At 35.5% G+C, this 25,238-nt stretch overlaps 1 protein-coding gene across 1 annotated transcript; it reads left to right on the forward strand.

The window, feature by feature from the left end:
- Nucleotides 1–3,952: 3,952 nt before the first annotated feature.
- Nucleotides 3,953–21,698, forward strand: GCA (grancalcin). The gene is made up of 8 exons (XM_008138630.3): nt 3,953–4,128; nt 8,811–8,969; nt 12,111–12,180; nt 15,500–15,543; nt 15,830–15,977; nt 20,409–20,522; nt 20,837–20,895; nt 21,521–21,698. Exons 1-8 carry the CDS (start codon nt 4,102–4,104, stop codon nt 21,545–21,547), a joined length of 648 nt encoding a protein of 215 aa, XP_008136852.1. The 5' UTR covers nt 3,953–4,101; the 3' UTR covers nt 21,548–21,698.
- The last annotated feature ends 3,540 nt before the right edge of the window (nt 21,699–25,238 follow it).

Consider the following 25,238-nt stretch of genomic DNA (forward strand, 5'->3'; position numbering starts at 1 on the left):
CTTTGCTCAAACCTGACCTTCATAAAGAGGTTACTTTCAGCATCCTGTTTAGTACTGCAACTTACTCTGTCACCTCTCTAACCCTACCCCTGTTTTTATTTTCCTTTTGTTCCATAGTTTTTATCATCTTCTAACATACTATATAATGTACTTATTATCTTTACTTACTATTGTCTGTTCTTCCTGTTAGACTATAAGCTCCACCAGGGCAAGAACATCTCCCCAACCCTACTGATGGATTTTTTTCTTCACTAAACTAGTTTTACATTGTAGATGTTCAATAGATATTTGTTGAATAAATAAATTAGTTGACCTAAGTAAACTTTCTTAGTGATATAAAATAAGCTCCACGAATGTTGTTTTGCATTAGCTGGGTATAGTTATATGTCTTGTTATAGTATTTGGCATAAAACATAGAAATTATTTCTATGACATAGGTAGGCTCTGGCTCTGAAGCTGAAGTTTGCTGAGGAGCAGTACATTTTACTCTTGTCTCTCATGGCCCTGTTTCCCCACCTGTAAAGAGAGGGAGAAAGAAAATGTTCACATAGAGGGAAAAGGATAATGAGGTGGCAACAAATAGAAAAGGGGACCATAGTTACATCAGTGATTATATTGTACTGATAAATGTACTGGATAATCGAATATATAGACTTATAATAAGACCAAAGACCACCAAGAACTGGAAGAAATACCACAAGTAGATATAATCATAAAAACTTTGTAGTGATCAGAAAGCATGGATTCTGTGTAAGAGAAATAATTACATTGGCAAATCTTAGTAAAAAACATGCATTTTCTTGTCTATTTCTCTACTTATTGATGTGCCATTTTCTACTCTTTAAACCCTTTCCTCTTATAATGTAAACTAGGAGCCCAGTGCACGAAATTCATGCACGGGTGGGGTGCCTAGGCCTGGCCAGCGATCAGGGCCGATCAGGTTCCCTGCCTCCCTGCCTCCCTGCCTCCTCCTCCTCCTTTCACTCCCTCAGTGCCCCACCACTGCAGCTGGTCCCCACCATGTTCTGTGCCACCCCCTGGTGGTCAGCGCACATCATAGCAAGCGATCGAACTCCCAATCTCCCAGTCAAACTCCCAGGGGACAATTTGCATATTAGCCTTTTATTATATAGGATAATTTTTATTGTATTTTAAAATGGTATGGTGGGGTTAGTGAGGGAAGCAGAAATGCATTGCTTAATAGACCACATTCTGCAGCCAAACTTCCTGGGCTTTAATCTCAGCTTTGCTATTAACTGTGCAACTATGGGCAAGTGATTACAACTCTTGACCTTACTTTATGCATTTATACAGTGGAGATAATAATAGTATATAACTGATGGAGTTATTTTGAGGAATAACACCTCACAACCCACAGTTCCTGTTATATAGTATTCACTCTATAGTTATTTTTATATAATAATGTATTTTCTGAAAAGAAAAATATATAATTTAAAATTGTTTGTATACACTACATTTTTATAAAATCATATTGTTCATACAATACTAACTGAATCATGGAGGCAGATTTTCATTACTAATTTTTTTTAAAACTCTTTGTACACTCATTTGAATTTTCAAATTCCTATGCTAGAAAATTTATAATTTGAAATACTAGGTTTAGGGAGAGAGATACCGCAGACTGGAGTGTTAAAAATCCTTTCTGTATCTCATATGGTCGTGTACTGGAGGTAAAATAATTTCCCTTTTACTCTTTTGAGTTCTGGATTGAGATCAATCTCTGTAATAAAACACACACACACACACACAGATTAACAAGAGAAAAAGCTCAGAAGTTTATTGGCATGTATCCTGATGTATACATTGGTGATACCCAGGGAAAAATGAGTAACTCTCAGAGGTGAATTAGAACTTTATCTTAAATACCATCTTCAGCTAAAGAGAAAAGAAAAAGTGTGGGGAAGACTATAGAAAGGCTACTAGAAAAAGCAGAATAAATAAGTGCAAGATTTGTTATGTAGATTTAAGTCTCTACTTTCTCCATTTCTAATGGTGTCTTGCAGTATGAGGAGGGACACTTTTATAAACTTATGTCCTGCTTTTAGGCAAATAGCGGGAGAGCAGAGAGTTTTTCTTATTTCTTTTCAATTGCCTTCAATTAAAAAAAATCATTATGTGAAAGTGGCATATTGGGGAGTGGCATATTCTGTTACCCTTTAATAGAAACTCTGGGTAGCTCTTTGTCTAAGAGATAAATTGCTAAGAACTATGAAGGATCTGGTATTTTGTCTTACTTGCAAGCTACTAAGTAGCCTGCTACAGTTTCATAGAAGTTGACAGAAGGCATGAGATTCCTCTGTAGGAGACAAAGGACTTGATTGCTCACAGCACAACAGGGAGCATGAACTTCAGACTCTCTTAGATTCCTCTGACTCCCAAATTAGGGGAGGCAAATTGGAGCTGCTAGGTAGGTGCTACACAAGCATTGGGTGTGTATTAGAATGGAGGAATTTCATGGTTAGGAAAGTCCTGCTACCAAACTTACCCAAACTTTAACATGGAGGGAGAGATGATCTGCTATCTTGCAACAATCACTCTGCCCTTGAAGGAAATACTATCCCTATCTTGGAAACTAGAACTTGTAAAAATGCAAGAGGGCTATGGAGATTTGACTCCCACCATAACACAAATACAATGCATCCGTAAGGCTATTGTGCTGAAGAGAAGATGCACAAAAATTCTGACCAGAGATTTAGACTAACATTGTAAATACAAAACCCTCGGTGCTTTCTAAGTCTTTGAATATACAGTTAATCAATTAGAATAAAACATTACAACAATTTGTCTTGCTTAGTACTGCTTTATTGCTTAATACTTTTATAAATCATGTGTTCTTTCCTCTTATAAGTTTCACCACACCCCTCTATACTTACTTGTGCCAATAATTTAATCTTATCGGCTAAGGTATTTTTTGTGTTAGAAGAAGTAACACACACTTTCTTAAGAGTGGCAATCTTCCTTTCTCTCTGCCTCTTCCTGATAAAATTGTTTCACAAGGTTCAACGCGTTCCTCCTCTGTAGTGTAGCTGAGCAATAGTTACTCAGCTTTGCAAGGTTTATTTCCTCTGCTAATAATCAACACTTTCCCTCAAAAAAGTATTTTTAAAATCTTTTTTGGGGGTTGTCTTATTCAGAAATAACTCAAAATAACGTCACCCTGGTCTTTTGCTTTTTTTTTTTTTTTTTTTAAGCAAAAGCTACAGCTGTCCATGTACTGTGTGTGTCTTGTCCTTTTAAAGCTGGGGCTACACAATTCATTTGAATTCCAGAGAAAAGCAGAACTGTCAACTATTACTTAATAAACCAAGTAATTGAGCATTTAAGTTTTTGCCGGAGTGAAGACCTCTCATGTAATATTTGAGACATTTATAACAATTCCTTGTTCACGAGAAAATGACATTTAACTGGATTTCCTATGTTTTTATTTCCTGAATCTGGCAGCTCTAGTTACTGTTCATCTACTAAACAAACTACAAATAACCTTCGGGTAAAATTTGCCATCAAGTGGGTGTTAGCTCAGAAGCACTCCCCTTTGGCGCAGAGGTAAAGGTTGCAAAATTTTGATTGTGACATCCACGCCATTCAAAAATAAATGTAACTCTACAAGGTTTTTAGATTCATAGATGTATCTGAAGTCCGGCTCAAAAACGGTGGCTAAAAGAAGTAACGACCAGTATGGGGTTTCTAAAGAAACTTAGGTCCGGAGAGCTTTTCCAAAGAGGGTGGATGCACCGCGGCAGTTTTCTCCGAGGTTCAGTGAGGACAGCGCGACACCTGAGCGAGCCAATAGGAGCCGAGCAGGAAAGAGCTGGGCGCGTGAAGCCAATCAGAGACAAGATGGGTGGGACTAAGACTCCGGAAAGGGGCGTGCTCCCCAGGGCGGGACGCAGCCAATCGGAACCGAGTGGGGCGGGGCTGGATTCCGGCAGTGGGCGGTCTCCGGGAAGCCAAGGACGCTGCGAGTACGTCTGTCAGCCTCACCTGCACCTGCACCTGCACCTGCACCTACGCTTTTCACCAGCAGGGCGGACGCAGAATCGGAGGGTGACGGGTGACGGGGTGACACTGGATCCGCTCGTCATGGCCTATCCGGGATACGGAGGAGGGGTGAGTCCTGTCCTCTTCACGCGGCCACCGCTCCTGCCGGGTGTGGCGCCCCTGCTGGCGGCGCCGAGGGACCTGGTCCACCTTCGGCCCCTGGATTTTCGCCGCCTCTGATTCTGCCTCTTGGACCCGCAGTCCGAGGTGCTGGAGGCCGGCCCGGCCGAGCGTTCTGGTCCCCGCGGCGTGTTCTTGTGTAGCCAAGAGTGTGATGTGTTTTTAGAAACATCTTTCCTGGAACGGCGGGGAAAAAGCACCCTTTTCTTGTTCCAGTCATCTTTTGTGCCCCGCCCCCAATTTTGTGTCACTCAGTTTTGCTAGACATCCTCTTTCTGAATTTTTTGACCACTTATTTTCCGTCCTTATGAATAAATTAAGATATGCTAAATGTCTCTTAATCTTTACTATTCTGCTAAGGACAATCTGTTCTTCTAGACTTTTTTTGGAGGGGGGGAATGGGAGGGTTACTCTTTTCTTACATAACTTTATTTTGCATCACCTTTGAGAGCTGGAAATTATAAGTGCAATATCCTGGTGGCTAGCTGGCCAGCTTTTTCTTTTCAGAAAGTAGCACAACCTTCAGTATTTATGTCAGTGATCTCCAAAGTGGGGGAGCACACTTTGTATTAACATGTGCATGAGGGATAATCTGTTGGGCTGTGGGTAGAAAATAATATAATTCCAACTTTAATTGTTCTTGTTTTTACCCAGAAAGAGAAATTGAGCTTTACTAATATTTAATATAGGTTTTAGCACTGTCATATGGCAGTGTTGAAAACTTGGCCTAAGTTCCTCCTGGCCCCTTCCGCTTTAAGATGCCTAAGGAAGGTAACACCTTCTTCAACAGTTATTCCAGGGAACGCAAACCCGCGGGGCTTTGACAGTGTTCACTCTGATAGAAAATACGGGGAGTAAACTGAGGGATGAAGTGGAGACATTGGCTTCTCAACTTGTTTGTTCCTTTCAGCTTATTGCGATATATTACAGTTTATATGTACAGAGTTCGCTGGCGTTGCAGATTATATAATCTAGTTTAACTAAAATGACCCAAACTGGACCCGTAGTTTGAACATTTCTGGGAAGAAAACTAGGAATCCAAGATAATATTAAGGATTCAAAAATGTGCAAAACGACGTGAAAATGACATTGCCAGCGCTTTTAAGTCCAAGCTGTTCTTCAGTCACGTTACCAGATAATAACTCTGACTATGACTCATTTGACACTACCAAGAAGACAACTTGAAATATGAATTTTTAAGCTATTTTTATGGATTGGCCTTAATGGCTAAGGAGCTCCAGTTCTCCATGTGGATCCTTCTACGTGAGTCTTGGGCTTCCGTATGCTGGCTTTACTCTTAAGAGAGAAACAGAAACTGCCTCTTGAAGTCTTTAGCCTGGAATGGACCTTGGTGCAATTTCTGCTGTATTCTGTCAGTTAAAGCTGAAACAGGCCCAGCTTGGATTCAAGGGGATGGAGAAAGTCTGCCTTGCATAGGGGAGATAGCAAAGAATTTTCAGTCATCTTTACTCTGACCACTACCAGCTCTCATGTTTTTGGATTTGGGGGAGTGAATGCTGCATGTCAGGAAGGAGAGAGAGGTAGAAGGTTATTCTTAAGGCCAGGTTCTTCATGGAACATAGCTTGCCTGACTTTAGTTTAAAAAAATGTGTTCAACTCTCAAGGAACAAATGGAGATGCTATAGTAAAGGGTTCATAGTCATCTTTTGGCATCACCTCAACGTTAGCTTTTCACTAATATGCTTAGATTTAGTGTGACCTCGTTTCTTATGAAATATTTTTAGTTTTTCTTCCTTATGTGAATCTTACAGTGGTGAGGGTCTCCAGTAAGCCCTAAATTCTTGGCTATGCCCTAAGACTTGTTTTCACTCCTTGTCCTTGGAGGCCTTGGACAATGCCTAGGTGCTGGTTATTTCTACATGCCCAAAGAGCAAAAGCTTTAGGAGTTTTGCTAAGCTGTTCACCTCAGGGTTTAGATTTGTCCTCAAATATTGGCCTGGAAATTTCCTTCCATCGGTAAGATGATTTAAAAATAATATTTTTGCAACATTTTGATTATTTTTATTACTAAGGTTGATTAAATTATCCTAGCCTGCATTATTAGAAATAGGAAGATTTTTTTCTCCCTTGAGTCAACATTTATAATTTATATAATTTTAGAAGGGCCATTTCATCTACATTTTCAAATATATTGGTAAAAAGGTATTCATAGCATTGTTAATATATATTTTTTAATTTAAATTCTATTTGTGGTTAAATACTCTCCTTTTCTTTATTTTAAATATATTTTTATTGATTTCAGAGAGGAAGGGAGAGGGAGAGATAGAAACATCAATGATGAGAGGCTCATTGATTGGCTGTCTCCTGCACACCCCCTACTGGGGATCGAGCCCACAACCCAGGCATAGGCCAATGCTCTATCCACTGAGCCAGCCCTGCTAGGGCCCTTTTACTATTTGTCAACCTGGTCTGTCCGTCTCTTCTTTTCAAAGAAGCAACTTTTAGCTGAAACTGGTTTGGCTCAGTGGATAGAGCGTCGGCCTGCGGGCTGAAAGGTCCCAAGTTCGATTCCTGTCAGGGGCATGTACCTTGGTATCAAGTTCGATTCCGGTCAGGGGCATGTACCTTGGTATCGGGCACATCCCCAGTGGGGGGTGTGCAAGAGGCAGCTGATCGATGTTTCTCTATCATCGATGTTTCTAACTCTCTATCCCTCTCTCTTCCTCTCTGTAAAAAATCAATAAAATATATTTAAAAAAAAAACACCAACACACAAACAAACAAAAAAAAACACAGAAGCAACTTTTAAGCAATCACATCTATTTTTTTGCTAATATTTTTTTACTGTTTCCTTTCTTGTACTTCATTGCTTCAGAATCTATATGTTTTCATCACCTCCTGAGGACATTTCTTGGAACTCTAGTACTTCCTCCATACTTTTCCTCTTACCACATCCCTGCTCAGGGCTTTTTAGAGCACTGCAAAAAGTCTCTATCTTTTACTTCTTTGCCCTTTATCTTAATATTTTTTTTTGCCTCTGGCAATCTCTAATGACCCTTAAAGAATGCAAGTGAAGTTACAAACTAGCAGTTGCAAAATACAGTCATGGGAATGTGAAGCTCAGCATAGGGTATATTATCACTAATATTGTAATAATTATATGTGGTGTCTGCGGGGTAGTAGACTTATCTGAGAGATCACTTCGTAAGTTATATAAATATCTAAGCACTATGCTGTACACCTGAAACCAATATAATATTAAATGTCAACTGCAATTAAAAAAATTTCAAGGCAACACTATATGAAAAAAGAATGTAAGTGAAAAATATGTTTGTTCAAGTACCATATGATTCTGGAATCTAATGAACAAAATGAACTAACAAGCAAAATAGTGACAGACTCACAGACAGACATCAGGCTGACGGGCTGTGGCGGAGGGAGCTAGGTGTGGAGGAGGGTGGAGGGGCCGAGCAAAAAAGAAAGGGGAAAAAACTCTTGGACGCAGACCACAATGTGGTAAGTCCCCGGGGGTAGAGGTCAGGGGATGGAGGAAGGTAGGGGGGATAAATGGACGGAAACTTTTCTTGGGATGGTAAATACAAAATACAGTGTACAGATGATGTGTTGTAGAATTGTGCACCTGAAACCTGTATAATTTTGTTAACCAGTGTCACCCCAATAAGTTCAATAAAAAGGAAAAAAAAAACACACCCAAAATGGAATAATGGACAATCTTTATACTTCTTTCTCCTTCACACTAAAAAAATACTGAATAAGTTATCTTTTTAAAGTTATTAATAATGTGTACCAAGTTCCAACTGAAAAGAGGAACCACAGATATAGCAGGAGACAAACAGTAGGTAGCCTCTGGGGTCATACTGTCTATTTTTGAATCATGATCTACTTCTTACTAGTTATCTGACCTTAACCAATTCAGGAACCTTCCTGAAGTTTCAGGTCCTCAATTGCAAAAAGGACATAGTACTTTTATTCCTCATAGAGTTGTTGGAAAATCAAATCACATAATAGATGGAAAGTACTTAGAACAGTAGTACCTGGGATATGAAAAGCTCTTAAAAATATTAGCTGTGTATTATTATTAGTATTCTTGTTATTCTTAGTTGTGAAAAGGACCATGGTTACAATGATCAATTTATTGATCTGTTCATTGATTTCTTCCTTTAAAAAATTTTTTTTGATGGAGCGGGTATTTCAGTCCTAAGCTGTTTCCCTTGATTTATTCACAATTTCATTGTATTTTACCATATATTCTTCTAAGTATGTGTCTTGAGTTATACTAGTTAGTTTTTCTGTAGGTGAATTTTCTCACAGTTTTTATTTTTGTTTATTTTAGTGTTGGTTATGGTAAACACTTTTTCAAATTGTGCGTCATGTCCAACTATTAGATTAAGTTCTTAGTGGCTGGAGATTTTTTTTTTCTTTCACAGTTCTTTTAATTCTGGATAGCATGTTAATGAATGGAATTAGGTCCAATTACGGAACATCTAGCATTTTGGAGCTAACAACTTTTTTGATAGTGATTTTGGAAGCTTGGATTAACTATTTCTGTACTGCAATGGACTGCTCATAAATATTTCCTTTTAAACCAATGTTAGTGGATAATAGGTAGCATTTTGTGATAATACCTTTCTCCTTTTTCACTCTTCTAGTTTGGAAATTTTATTGGTCAGATGCCAGGAATGCAGATGCAGATGGGACAGCCAGTGCCAGTGCTCCCTGGTGGATACCCCGGGCACCCAGCTTACTTGAACAATTACTCCTCAGCCGAAGACCCCATGTGGACATACTTTACCGCTGTTGCTGGACAGGTGAGATGCTAAATACGTTGCACAAATGTCAGTTAAAAATGATTGCTGTTTAAAAGACATGCCCACTTTTTTATTTATTTAGTGTATCATTTAAAATGCATATCAAATTTGTATCTTAAACTTTTCTAGACTAATTTTCTTCCTGAGATCAGAGATGAGGGTAGTCATTTTATTTTAAAAAGTCTGCTAGCATGATCCCTGACACATAGTTCATTTAACTAAAAGTGGAACCAGGGAGCCAGAGAGGATTTGGAAAAAGATATCTACAAGTACAGATTGGTGACATCACTAAGTTGCCATACCGTCAAGTTCTATCTTGCTCCAGACTTCTTGTATAAAACAATAAACCCTTAGTTGTTTAAGCCCCTTTAATAGCATTTTTTATTGTTTGCAGCTAACTGCAATCCTGTTACATTATACCACCCTTATCTGCAAGGAAGTTTTGAGTGGTACTACTGAGAATAAACATGTTATCTATAACTGACTATATAAGAAATTCATTTTATAAAATTATTACTTAAGACAGGAACTGGACATATATATTTAGAGACTTTTATTTGACTTCTGACCTATTACAGTGTAACAGTTTTCAACAATGATTTTCTATGTTTGTACTGTTTGATACTTGCCTCGATTTTTCCATAGCCTTGTGCTTTTGTGTAGTTAAACTCCATGAAGACATGGCTCTTGCAATATTATCCCTTACCAAGTTGACACTAGGAATATATTAGTCATTAAATACATGTGTTGAATGGGTACATAAACTATTTCATTTTTAATTTTTTAGTTCAAATATTTAGACAATTCTTTTATATGTTGAATTTTGCCTAGCTTAAGGATCAGGTGTAATATCAGACTTACATATTATGGTTCTACAACCCAATTACTGAACTCACCTCTATAGCTGTATTCTTTTTTTAATAGGCCATATAATTTATGATGCTCTACAAGAAATGCCCAGTTAAAGCTTTCTGCAGTGTTCCTTTTTATAGGATGTTTTCTGAACAGTAATGATTCACTCATCAGTTGATTTGAGGAAATTCTGGTTTGTACCTTTGTAAACACACAACATACACACATGCATGCATACACACACACACACACACACACAGATCATGTATTTCAATAATAGAAACACCTTTAACTTTAGTATGCACACTGCTTCAACTTCTGAAGTGGATGAGGAAGAACTTCAGAAATGTTTGACACAGTCTGGAATTAGTGGAACTTATTCTCATGAGATTTTTTTACTCCACAGGCCCATGCACACATTCCTCATTACTTTTACTCTGCTGTATTTTTCCCTTATCACTTAATATCATCAAATTAATTTCTTCTTTATTGTCTCTCTCCCACCACTAACATGTAAACTGTATGAAGGTGAGGAATTTGTTTTGAACAATGTTAGATAACTAGTCCTATTAATGGTGCTTGTACATAGTAGGTTGCTTAATAAATATTGGTTAAATGAATTCCTTATTCTTTCTAAATGGAAGATATTTGTTTAGTTATTTTTCTTCATTTTCTTAACATACTGGATTTAATGATTGCTCTATAAAATTAATTTCATCTTGTATGGATTTGTTTGAAAATAGTTAATTTTTGTTGGTTGTCTTTTTGACCATTAGATTTTTCCATATACTTTCGACTTTTGGTTCATAAACTTATTTTGCTTGGAGTTCTGTGTATTTCCTCCCTTCTTCTTTTGGTCCCCCTTCTATGTTATCCCTTTCCTTCCCCATGTCATCCTTCCTTGTGTAGTGGTTTTGTGATTGTCCCTACCTCGATTGTGTCCACAGTTTAAAATATGGCTGATTTTTTAAAAGAACTATTTTCTAACTACAGAATTGAATTTTTTTAAATGTATTTTTAATTGAATTTTTTTTGGTGACATTGGTTAATACAATTATATAGATTTCAGGTATACAGTTCTACAATACATTTAAAATTATGTAAACAGCCGAAACCGGTTTGGCTCAGTGGATAGAGCGTCGGCCTGAGGACTGAAAGGTCCCAGGTTCGATTCCGGTCAAGGGCATGTACCTTGGTTGCGGGCACATCCCCAGTAGGGGGTGTGCAAGAGGCAGCTGATTGATGTTTCTCTCTCATCAATGTTTCTAGCTCTCTATCCCTCTCTCTTCCTCTCTGTAAAAAATCAATAAAATATATTTAAAAAAAAAATAAAAAATAAAAAAAATAAAATAAAATTATGTAAACAAAATTATGAAAACATGCATGACAGACATCCACTTAGATGCTGTGTAGTACTAAACAGTACTCCATGGTTGGTTCATTGAGAAGAAGTTTTCTTATAAGGAAATCTAAGCTAAAGATCAGAATATGAGTGTTTGTAATAATTCTTAGCCATAGTTTTTCTTTCAAAGTTTTTTTGTTGTTGTTTCTTTGGTCTCTTACAAAGTACAATTTTAAATTTGTCCCCTTGATCCTTTCTCAGAGCTATTGTTTTGCATTTGGACAATGTATTTGATGCCTCCAAGTAAATTATTCTCCTCTGTATTTTTAAAAAATTAGAAAATAGGATGAGGTACTGAAACCTGAGACTCCTCAACCTGTTTCACTTCCAAAATAAAAACATATTTTCCATAAGTTCAAACCAAGAATGTTTGGGCAATAATCAGAAGATTACTAACAAAGTGTACGGAACTCTAAAATTTTGCTGGGGGTAATGGTGTTGGAGGGAAAATGTATTTTCTCCTTCAATATTCATTAGAAATAATCTCCCCCCAAAATAGACATGAAAGGAAAGTTTTGAGATTTTTTTCTTAAAAATCCCATTGTAGGTATTTTTTCCAGCTAATTTAAGTAGAGGTCCAGTGTTTCTCCCAAGTATTACTTTGAGCTATTATTGTATAGAATGATTATGCCGTTTTCCAGAAGTAGAAAAAAAATTATATTTGAGATGCTTGAAAAGTTAATAGATTATAATTCGATTGTGAAAAATTATTTATAGTTCATGATGTTCTGTAATATGCCTTTGCTATAAAAGTCATCTATTATTTTGTAGTTGGTAATAGAGTAATATTTTGAAGAATTCATATTTATCGATTGGTCTAGATTGACAGCATTTTACTATGCATTTATACAACTGTACATTAAATCAAGTTATAATTATTTTAACAGGATGGTGAAGTGGATGCAGAAGAACTTCAGAAATGTTTGACACAGTCTGGAATTAGTGGAACTTATTCTCGTGAGATCTTTTTCCCCCCTCTGTTGAAATTGGAATAGGAAATTCATACCCTAACATTTTGCACCCATATTTATACTACTTTACAATGTTTTTTTTTATCACAGATATACATGCATGTAGTTTAAAGAGTCAAATAATTCTTCAAAGCTTGTTATGAAAATAGCTGTTCCTTGTTCATTGCTATTTCCCCAGTGTTAACCACTCATAGAGGAAATATCTTTCAACTTTCTCAGCTGATTGTTTTGAAATTTGCCTCCAGATCTCAAAATAGCATGGTTTTTAAATCACTGTTGCTTTTCAGTTTTAATGATTATCAGTAGAGGTCTACTATGGAGCATGAGGATTTAACTCTCAACCTTTAACTCACCCTTGGCCCTGCCCTCCACACAGGAGCCCTACTCATCCTCCCATCCATTCAGCACAGCTATATAATAATTTACATTAGGTCAATAATCAGCATTTGCCTTTTTGTTACTATCTAAATGCTCTCCTTGTGTCTTGTGATAGGTATGATTAATTTTCCGTTTTACGTAACTTCCCTTTCCTGAAATTAATCATCATCTTGGAGCTTTCTGTTGTGCTCTACTCTGCGGAGCTGTCACACGGGCATCCCATCACCATCGTTCGGGACTGTCTTTCTCTCTCTGGAGGTGGATCTTCCCTTTATTTCATCTCTTGTCATCTTTTTAAATTCTATAAAGTATAAACATTAGCATCCTATTAAAAGAGTACATGGGAGGAAAATTTTTTGAGGCTTCGTCTGAAAATGCTTTCATTCTGTCCTCAGAATTAAATGAATGGCCAGGTGTAGAATGCTGTTACAAATAATTTTCACTTAGAATCTTAAAGGTACCGTTGTTTCTAGCTTCCATTGTTGCTCTGTCTTTCTGTTTGCTGCCTATATGTCATTTGTTTTTCCTCTCCTGAGGCCTGTGAAATGTTTGTTCCTAGTCTGGTGGTTCACCATGATGTGCCTACTTGTGTAGGGAACTCAGTAAGTACCCCCAGTCTGGGACTCATTTGCTTTAGTTCTGGGACATTTTCTTCGGTCATGATTTCTCTCTTTTTTCTTTCTAGAATTCCTGTAATTTGGAATGGATCACTTATTTTCTCCTACTTCTTATTTTCCTCTATTTTGGGAGGACATTTCCATATCTTTATTTTCTAAACTTTCTATTGAGTCTTATTTACTGCCATCTTCTTAAAATCCAAGAGCATCTGTGTGTGTTTTTCTTCATGAATGTATCATCTTCCATGATCTCTCTGAGACTTAAAGTTTCTTTCTTTCTACATAACCTTTGTTTCTAACAGATTGCTGCCCCCCGCCCCCCCCCCCGTTTGTTTGTCTTTTGTATTAGATGCTTTTCTCAGGTGTCTGGTGATCCTGGGATGCTCATATTTAACTAAAAGTCTGGTTAGAAGCTGTGAGATCATGGTTAGGTGTTGATTGTAGAGTTCTGTGTCTGATGGTTAGGCTGGGCAGTTTGTTGTGCAACACTGGCTGTTAATATCTTTAGGGTTTCATTTTGGGCTGGTTGTCCAGCTGATCTTCTGTCTGGAAAGGAGGGGGAAAGAATCAGCAGTGCTCTCAGTCTTTTGTAAATTGTCATTTAATTGCCAGCTAGGAATCCTACAGTCTAGAGACTTCTCCAGGGAATAAAACCCCAGACTTCTGCTGAGGTGGGAGCAGACATAGCCTTCCACTGAACTGAGGCCAAGAGGTGATTTAGAGCTCTAAATGCTCCTTAAGTAGACATTCAATCACTCCTGTATTTATCTTATCTTCACCCATTTACAGAATTATTGCCGATTCTTAAACTTTTGGGGTCTTTTCCAGGATAAATAGGCTGCTTCTCAGCTGTTCTTATTGCAAGTTCAGGAAAACACTTTCTCAGAACTAGGTTAGTTAACTCACATCCAACTTGCAAAATTTGGTTCTTCTCTCATTCTCTTTTTCTCTAAAGGTTTATGACTTTAAAAAAAAAATCAATTTACTCTCTCTTCTGATGGAATGTGGTGTGAGAGAGAGAGGAGCTCTTGTCAATTTTCCTGAAAATTCTCTCTTCATTCTTTGTCAAAATATTTAATCTGATTAAATATTTATGTGTATGTGAAATCACAAAACACAGACTATTTGGCTCATAGTAAATGCTCATTGAGTATCTTTTGAAATTGTGAGCCTGAAAATACTGTAACCATCTATTCTAACATTAATTAAACATTTAAAGAAAATCAGCTATTAAAGTTTGTGGGATGTTTTACATTTTTTTTCTTAATGGATCTAAAATTTAGCTGAAATCATTTGTTTCTTTATAGAATTTCAAAAATATCAAATAGCATAAAATAAGCCAACTTAATTTTAAGTATTTTTATATATTTATTTTTATTTTAATGAGCTATTAGCTATGAGAACTTTGTAAGCTTAACTGCTGATATAATGTTTTCTTTATCAGGGCTATGATATATTGTTGAGATAAGTCACATACTAATTGAATGAAATGACAGTAAGGATTTAAGAAATTAAATTCTACTTAGTGAGTCCTCAGTTATGGTTCTGTAATTACAAAAGTGTTAATATTTCTAATAAACCCTAATTTTAAGATAGTTTTATATATTCCTTCTTTCCTTTTTTACCCCATTCCTCCTCCCCAAGGGGCGGGGGGGGGGGGGGGGAAACATTTGCTTCAGTTTAGAAACTTCTCTTTTCTTACTTAGTCAAATTGCAATAAAACTATCAAATGATTTACTTACATCCATTTTCATCTCACTTTACAGTCTGTTCATGGTAAACTAATGTTTCTGAAATGAAGATTTTAGAATTGTCCCTCTGCTTCTTAAAATACTTCAGTGACTTACATTGGTCTAAATCTTTAGGTTGGCATTTAAGATTTTCATGATCTAGCCCTCAGCTGTCTTTCTGATGTCATCATATGCAACTCCTTCACATATACCCCAAGCTTTAACCAAATTGCTAACTCCTTTAAGTTTTGTGATTTTAGTATATGTCAAATGCCTACTTAAACTCCACTTGTCATTTGTATTACGAAGACTAAAGCCCTCCTTCTCCTGTGATAGCAATTTTCAGTTACTTTATGATTACTTATTTAATTATCTAAATCCCCTTATTAGATATGACTAGTTTGAAGGTAGCAATTTTTATTATTATTATTATGGATGGCTAACGTCCTAAGTTTGCTGATTAGGATGATTGTATATTTTTGGTAATTTTGAATGTTTTAAGTTGACAATAGAAATTGTCATAATCTTACATAGATAAAATTGGGCAGACTCTAATTCAAATAATAAATATGTTTTATAGCCTTCAGTTTAGAAACCTGCCGAATTATGATTGCCATGTTGGATGTATCCTTGAATAAAAATAGAAAATACTATCGAATAGTTGCTTTTTCATATTAAGGCAATTGTTGATTATAGATCACCACAGTAAGCCAGAGTTTAAAAATGCTTTGTAAGATTCTGTTTAAATTCCATACTTTTCCAGTTTTACATAGAAATCTATTCATATGCCGAATTTAGCTAACTCTTGCAGAAGCATCCTAACTTTTTTTTTGTGTGTGAATGATTTGGAGTTTTGGATTAAGTAAATTCTCTTTGGTATCAATTTTATTTTTGTTAATAAAACTGTCAGAGAGATTATACAGGAAAAATGGGATTTAACGAATTCAAAGAACTTTGGACAGCTCTTACTGCCTGGAAACAAAATTTCATAACTATTGATCAAGACCGAAGTGGCACAGTGGAGCATTATGAGTTGAATCAAGCAATTGCTGCTATGGGTAAGAATATTAAAATTCTTTAGCATCCATCCAGGTTATCTTTGTTCTTTGATCAGATGAGTCTTAATTGTTTTAATTTTTTTAAGTAATAAAGGGATATATTATTTCACCTAGATTGATTTCAAGGTTGTAGGTAAATTCTGACTAAGGACCTTTAACAACAATAAAAACCATTTTATTCATTATTTTTTCAAAAGATGAACTTTCATACATTCTGGATGATAAAATAACTTCTGAATTATCTCTGTTGAGTATACTTAAATTTATTCCTCTAATTATTCTCACTTAATATTTATAGTATTCTTTGGTATCATGGTAAGACTTCCAATTTGATAATCTAGCTTTTCAGCAGTAAACACCATGGTTTTTGTTTTTTTTTTTTCTTAAGTAGTAGAGAATACACAGTAGATCCCAAAATACCTCCAAATTAGAAGTATGCATTTTAGAATATTTTAAAATAATTTAACTTTATTTTTTTAAATCTCTGATAAGCTAAGGATCTAAGTCTACTTTCTTTCAAAAAGTGATTATATACAATGGTGTGTAACTTGCTTACAGTTAATGACAGTTTTCAGTAGATTTAAGTGTGTTTCTCTTTAGGATTTTATTTATACTCATTTCTAAACAAAATACATTTGTAAGAAAATTAACTTCTTGAAAGTTAAAATCTGAACCCGATGTACATTATTTCAAATTCTAATTTAAATAAGTAAAAACTGTTAATTTTCTTTGTTTTATAAATGGACATTTTAATTTAATAAATGGTGATTTTAGGGACAATCCTGGCTATATAAACATGTACTATAGTTTATAGATCCTTAATAATTAATGGATTAAACTTGTTCCTTAATTCAGCATAATGTTGGAAATTTAATATAACCTTTTGCAAAAAAAGAAAATAGCCAAACAATTCACATAGGCATTTGAATATAACAAAGAGGTATTCTGGATTATTCAAATTTAAGATCTTTAGATATATTTAAAATATTAAATTTATTTTGCCAAGAATGTTATGGGAAATCTTAAGAATTTTATCAATACCACACTCAGATCATAACTCTCTAATTGAAGGCTCAAAATGGATTTATATATAATTAAATTAGTCTGCATGTTTTATTTGCTTCTATTAATTTATACCTTTCATTTTATTTTATTTAAGCAAGTTTCCTGCATTACATTTTATTATAGCTACACATAGAATTTTCTCCAATTGCATTTATTTTTTTGTTTTCCCCTTTGAATGAATTAGTGTAGTTTGTTGAAATCTACTAAACCGAAGTAATAATAAAGACAATACTTCTAGGCTATCATTCTTCACAATAAAGTGCACATATCTCATTAAATACATTAAGATCATCCCTACAGATGCAGAAAGTATAATATATTGATTTATATTTCTAATTATTTTTAAATTTTAATTTTAGATATATTTAAAAATGTGAATAATCAAGCAGTAATACATGTATAGAATTTACAACTAAATACACATATAAGGATTCAAAACTTTTTACTGATAGGAGTATACAATAAAAAACCTAGATAAAAAAAGAACCAAGGAATTAGTGATAAAAGTCTGAAGAAACAGATTAAGAGTTATGGAACATAAAGGAGTAACATTTTCCATTTTTCCCCTCTGAATAACCATGTTGATCTTCACATTTTCTCTGGCTATAAAAGATACTTGTAGGTAAAATATTCAATGGAAACTATAGGATTTGAATGCTAGCAAAGATCACTGTGTAAATTTTGCTCTGATGTTCTTTAAAGATCCATAATTCACAGAATTGATAGGTGAAGGGGGTCAAAAGTACAGATTTCCAATTATAAAGTAACTCATGGGGATGTAATATGCAGCATGGTGACCTTAGTTAATAATATTGTAATTGCATTTTTGAAAGTTGCTGAGAAAGTAGATCTTAAAAGTTCTTATCATAAGAAAAATGAATTTGTATTATGTGTTGTGACAGATGTTAACTAGACTTATTATGGTGATCATTTTGCAATATATAAAAATATCAAAGCATTATTTTGTACTCCTGAAGTATAATGTTGTCAGTTTTACCTAATAAAAAATAAAATAAAAAATAAAAATATACCTGAAGGGTAAAAAGATAAAATAAAATTGAAATATTGAAGCATTAAAATCCATGAAATACCCTAGACGTTATTTCAAAATCAAATATATGTACACTAGATGCCGGGTGCACGAATTCATGCACATTGAAAGGAAATTAATTAGAAGAAATATTTTAATATCGCTATTCGCCCTTTCTCTGTAATGGAAGTGTCAACCAAATTCATGATCGACAATGACAGATTGAAACACACGTGTGCGATTGGCGTTAGGGAGAGCTTTATATCCTATATAATAAAAGCCTAATATGCTAAGTGCCCAGTCCTCCTGTCGTCCGTTCAACCAATCAAAGTGTAATATGCTAATGATATGCTAAGGCTGCTCAACTGTTCGCTATGATGTGCACTGACCACCAGGGGGCAGACAGTCAACTGGTCGAGCAGTCGCTATGACATGCACTGACTACCAGGGGGCAGACCCTCTGACTAGTAGGTTAGCTTGCTTCTGTGGTCTGGCCAATTGGGACTGAGCAAGATGGGCTGGACACACTCTGGGGCCTTTCTGCAGTCCCTCCCCAGCTGGCCAACCTCCCATGTCCCTCCCTGGCCTGACTGTGCATCAGTGGGGTCCCTCGGCCTGGCCTGCACCCTCTCACAATCCAGGGCCCCTCAGGGGAGGTTGGAGAGACAGTTTCGGCCCAATCCTGCAGGCCAGGCTGAGGGATCCCACTGGTACATGAATTCATGCACTGGTCTTCTAGTATATAGATAAACTTGCTTAATTAGACCTGCTTTCTGATTTAGCTAAACTTTTTTCAGCCCAAAAGTTTAGCACCTCAACTTCTCTTTCAGGTCATTGTCAGCAACATGCAGTAAATATTAACATGAAGCAGATTATTATTGTAGATCCCACAGGGAGAACAAAGGGTAAAATATTTAACTGCAGCAGTGTTTGACTATATTCTGCGCAGTGAGAAAACCTGAAGTCATTTTCAAGGTCCACCATTTCTTTCTTCTTTTAAGTCAGGTCAAGTTTCTAAGCTTTCTAAATCTCTGTTTTTTGGCTAATGAAAAGAAAATAGGATTCCACCTAGTCTCCTATCTACCTACTCCAGGACTTCTGTGAGGATCAAATGAGATGAGGCATGGGAAAACGCTTCACAGACATTTGGTTAAAGTGTAAAATGTTTCCACCTGGCTATAAAGCAAGTCGTGTTCCTGGGCTGAAGAAACTGCAAGGAGGCTATTCGCTAGGGAGAGGAAGCTGGGCATTGCTATGTGACGTCATTTCCCGGCATCCACAGCCATCGTTTCCGGGCGGGGCTGTGGGCCACATTTTGCGCCATGGGGTCTCGGCAGCATCGGCTGCGATTTGGTGGGCTGTCACTCCGGGTTGGTGGTGGGGCCTGTGTCCCACTTGGGGGAAGCCGAGTGTTGCTTTGTGGACACCAGGTCTATGGTGGTGTTTCTCTGTAAATGGCCAGTGCACGTCACAGCAGCTCCTGCATTGCGCGTCTGGCTCCTGGTGGTCAGTGCGTGTCATAGGGACTGGTTGGACGGTCAGGCACTTACCATATTAGCCTTTTATATATATAAAATATATATTTTAATTCTCACCCAAGGGTATTTTTCCCCATTAATTTTTAGAGTAGAAGGGAGGGGGAAAGACAGAGAGAAACATCAATCTGAGAGAGACACATCGATTGGTTGCCTCCTGCACGCACCCTAACCGGGGCCAGGGATCAAGCCTGCAACTGAGATATGTGCCCTTGACTGGAATCAAACTCGGGACTCTTCTGTCCACAAGCCGAGGCTCTATCCAGTGAACAAAACTGGTTAGGGTTCAAAATATATTTTTAAAAACACAAATAATTTTTTTAGCTTTGACTTTATTAGGAAGCTAGATTTGTGATGTTTATGTACCACTATTTTTAAAAATATATATCTTTATTGATTTCAGAGAGGAAGGGAGAGGGAGAGAGATAGAAACATCAATGATGAGAGAGAATCATTGATCGGCTGCCTCCTGCACGCCCCCTACTGGGGATAGAGCCACAACCCAGGCATGTGCCCTTGACCAGAATCGAACCCGGGACCCTTCAGTCTCCAGGCTGATGCTCTATCCACTGAGCCAAACCAGCTAGGGCTGTACCACTATTAATAATTAACAGTTGCTTTGATCAATTTCAGTATGAATGTGTTTTGTTTCTAACATTGTGGTTTGTTTTTAACATGTTTTTTATGGAATGCACTTTGAAAGTTAATTTATTTATGACTATTAACAAGAATGCAGTGTTTGTTGTGGTCTTATGTGTTTAGTATTAGAAGGTGTAATTTATCAATCTCTTTTTTTTTTAGGTTATCGGTTGAGTCCTCAAACCTTAAGTGCTATTGTTAAACGTTATAGCAAGAATGGCAGGATCTTCTTTGATGATTATGTTGCGTGCTGTGTGAAGCTTCGGGCTTTGACAGGTATAGACCATTTAAAAGTGGGTACAGCTATTTTTCTTAAGTAATGTCTGTTGCTTTCTCTAGCAAGTTTATATTATGTTTTCCCCTTTATTCACTATTAAATCTAATCAGAGTGTTAAGGCTTTAAATTTTTGGAGTATATGTAGTGAAAAATTGTTATAGCTCAGTTTCGGAGGTTTTTTTTTCTTGGCTGAGATGCATAATCAAGATTTAATTGAGTATGAAATTATTAATATTTTAATACCTGGAGACACCGAGTATTTGAAACTATAGATTTTTCAATTATAATAAAAAAGTAATTTGTTTGTTTAAAGATTTCTTTAGGAGAAGAGACCACTTGCAACAAGGGGTTGTGAATTTCATATATGATGATGTGAGTATCTTGTGTAAACTTTTGATATTTACACTATTCTAGAAGTGTTCATAGTTATCAAAAACTGTAAAGTGATCCCTGGTACCAATACTGTGATCATATATTTTGTAGGCCATGTTCTTTTTCTATAAGGTTAAATATTGGTACAAATACCAACTTGACTTTATAGTAAACATAAAATATATTTTAAAACTTTATTACAGGTTTCTGGCAGTTTTTCTTCCAAATCATTTTTAAGGGTAAAACTACCATTATTTTTATGAAGAGTAGTTTAGTTGCGGTGATCTTTCTTAGTTCTAATAAAGATATGAAATTTTCATATATGATAGATTATAAAGCTATTTATTATTCATTTCAAATAATTGCTATTAACCTGAATCCAGGTCTTTAAAAAATTTATACTATAAGAAAGTAATACAAATGTGTTCCGATGTTTTAATGTTTTTGTTTTGTTTTTATGTGGAAGTTATAAGGTCAACATTACCCTACTAGCATATACTGGTTGAATTATAAATCTTGGAAAATCAAAGTTTCTCATCTTGTGAAAATACTTTTATGGAATATAATTAATAAAAAACAAACACCATTTTATTGTTACCAGCTGATGATTTTGCTTATTTATTAGTTTTTGCAGGGCACGATGGCAATTTGAATATCTAGAATTTGAAAACTAAAAAAATACTGTGAATGTTTCTGCTTGGAAGAAATGAACTGGACTACTTTGAATTAAAGCTTTTGGGGCTTTTCATGTTTCTACCTATTAAATCTATTCCCTTTATAATACACACACACACACACACACACACACACACACACACACACACACATATATATATTATGCATCTAGTAAAATGTGTTTTTATTTTAATGCACAATTCAAAGCAATAAAAGAGATGTTTTTGTATTTGGGATGTTTTTGCTTTTAGAAAAGTTTTCCCTTGATGGATATCTATAATGTCATCAAATATTGGCATATGATTAATTGATGTATATATCTCTTTGCCTTAATTTGAACAGTATAAAATTGGAGGAATGTACTTATGAGATTATATAAGAAGCCAAATGATGAAAGCCTAGATAACACTGATTTAAACTTATCTGAAGATTACAGATTTTGCTTTCAGGTTTTGTTTGTAGTTGTTGGTGTTTGAAGGTAAGCTAGAGGGGCAGTCCTGGATTTTGTGCCATATTTGTCAAAGGGTTTGTTCTTATTCACATTATCAGAGAACAAACTCCAAGGTCTTTATCTGTGAAGAATAAAATTGTAGTTCCTAAAACTTTATCTTAAATCACCTTAGGTGGAGCATAAAATAACCTATAGTGAAATAAGACTACAGGAGGCATCATTTTTCTTTTTTTATTCTTTATATTGTATATTTTTCTTCGACATGTTTTATTGTTTTCTATGGAAAAAAAGTTCTTAATAAACAACTTTTCTCTCTGAACTTTATTTTGTTACTAAAGAAATAGATAACCCCAAATGACATCTTTTTCTACATCTAGATTTTTCTGGAAATGACATTTTTAATGAAATATCAACCTTTAAATTTATTCTGTTAAACTGAATCATTGTTTATACATAATGCCAATTGTATATAAAGTTAAAAAATTAGATAATTTTTCACTTTGTTTAAATGTTCAGAAATTATAAATTTGACTTTCTTGACAACCTTAGCTGCTGGTTTTGGCATTAGTAAACCAATATGTCTTTTGAGCGCATCTGTGTAATTTGGGGTACAGAGCATGGTAGACACCACAGCAATATTTCTGTGTGGTATTACTATGGAAGTTGCAAAGTTGGGTCACCAGGTTTTTAGCATTGAAAGTCCCTGGTATAAGCTGCTATAATGAAGCTAGCCCCCTTTTTGGCATCACCTTAAGTCTTTCTCAATGAAGATTTAATAAACATACGTTAACTGAATCTTTTCCTCAGCTTAAAGGTAAATACAGTAGTCCCCCCGATCCAGAGTGATACATCCCAAGATCCCCAGAGAATGCCTGAAACCACAGATAGTACCTAAATCTAAATATACTGTTTTTTTTTTCTATACACACATACTTGTGTTAAATTTCATTTATAAATTAAGCACAGTAAAAGATTAACCAGAGTAAATATAAAATAGAACATTATAGCAATATACTGTATTAAACGTTATGTGAATGTGGTCTCTGTCTCTCTTAAAATATCTTACTGTACTGCACGTCCCAGGAGGGATGATCTGGGATGACTCGAGATATCTTCACACTACTCAGAACAGATGCAATTTAAAACTTATGAATTGTTTATTTCTGGAACTTTCTATTTTATATTTTCAGACCATAGCTGATTTCAGGTACTGAAACCATGGATACGGGGGCAGTACTGTACAAATTGACTTAATTTTAGTATGGCAAGTGACCAAGTTAATATATAGTTTTTATAAAACTGTTTCTTTTTTTTAAAAAATATATCTTTATTGATTTCAGAGAGGAAGGGAAAAGGAGAGATAGAAACATCAATGATGAGAGAGTCATCGATTGGCTGCCTTCTGCACTCCCCCCACTGGGGATCAAGCCCACCACCCAGGCATGTGCTCTGACTGGAAATCGAACAGTGACCTCCTGGTTCATAGGTTGATTTGCAACCACTGAGCCATACCAGCCAGGCCAAAACTATGTTTCTTAAAAAATGGAGAATTAACAGTAGTATCTTGGAAAAAAAACATTTTATAAACGTATAGAATTCTAAATCAACTTTCACTTGAAAAATCCTGGGAAGGATGTAATTATAGTCATTTCATTATGTAAATGATAATTTTACGTAATTAGCTATCAAATTCATTTGGTCAGTTTTATAAAAATATATGTATAAATAACCCATAATTTATCCTCTAGCTGTTAATTTTTTTTTCTTGAGCATATATTTGATAATGTGAGAGGGCATTAACTGAGCCATAGAAAATACAGAATTTTAATAAAATAAATTGAAGTTAATATTGAAAAAAATACAGAATTTTAAATAGAAGTATTGTAGTAAAAGCTAATGTAAAAACACTGTACATCATTCCCATACAATAAAGATGATAATATGACTCAGCAGTCTAGAATCTTAATATCCCGCTTACAGGTGGTCAAGTTACAATGCTCTTCTGAGGTCAATTACAGTTCTCCTTACTTGGAGTCTCCTAGTTGAGGTAAAACTTTTAAAATGACATGTGATGTTCGTGTAAGTTTCTGCCAAATGACATTTAGTATTAGAAGTCTTTACAAAGCCCCCTAACTCCGATTTTCGACCTTTTTATCTCATGGCACATACAAACTATTCAAATTCTGTGGCACACCAAAAAATACATATTTTTTGCCTACCTGACAATAAAAATAGGCATAATTTTGATTCATTTACACCGGACAATGTTGGCTGTTGTCATTTTTTTATTTGACACGCTAAGGCAGGGCAAAGGCCAGCCAGCGAGCCATATAATACCCGCAAATTCATCTGGTTTGGCCCTGCCAGGCATTAGCGGTGAGTTAATTAAATGTTTGACCAAATATAGCAGCCTAATTGTGAAGTTGATAATTTTGTAAGGCCTGAGAATGATGTTATAAATATCCAAGTGGCCCTTGGCAGAGGAAAGGTTCCCCAGCCCTGCTCTAAGGGGAAAGAGGTCAGTGCCCTGACTAGATAGTCAGGTATTGCATGTTTTTAAAAATTCTTGTGGCACACTGACTGAAAATTGCTGCTCTAACTCATCCTTTTCTATAGGTGTTCCCGGGTCTGTAGGGATGAGTTTCCATGGGCAGACATAGTTTAGAAATTCTCCTCCTCCTCAGGGAACTGGAGAAATCCCAAGGTACATAAAATCCTGTTAATTTTATTGACCCCGTTTATTCCAAACTCTTTTGCACACAGAACCCCTTTTCCTGGCAAAATAATTTTCCAGCCAATCCAACTTCATTGTGAGACAACCCCTTTGCATTTTAATTAAATAGATAATCTTTTAAAAACATTAGGCATAGAGAATATTTTACTGGGATTTTTACACTGAAATGCAATTCACTCAATTCAATGTTTTAAGATAATGGATGTAAACCGACATCCATCACTAAAGTAATAAATAGCTTTATGATAAACATGACTGGAATATTAATATGTCATATTAATATAATAGATTGTACTGGTTAATTCAGGCCCGGTTTTCTTATGATATAAATTATTGAATAATGTACACTCTTAATTCTAAGTGCTTTTATTTATACAGTACACATGTTTCCATGTCATTTGAGAATTTTTTAAATAAACATTCAAATAGCTTGCTGTAAATTTTAGTATCATACAAAATCTGTTACATATATATTATGAGATG

Source organism: Eptesicus fuscus, chromosome 11 (genome assembly GCF_027574615.1).
Source record: "Eptesicus fuscus isolate TK198812 chromosome 11, DD_ASM_mEF_20220401, whole genome shotgun sequence".
NCBI lineage: Eukaryota > Metazoa > Chordata > Mammalia > Chiroptera > Vespertilionidae > Eptesicus > Eptesicus fuscus.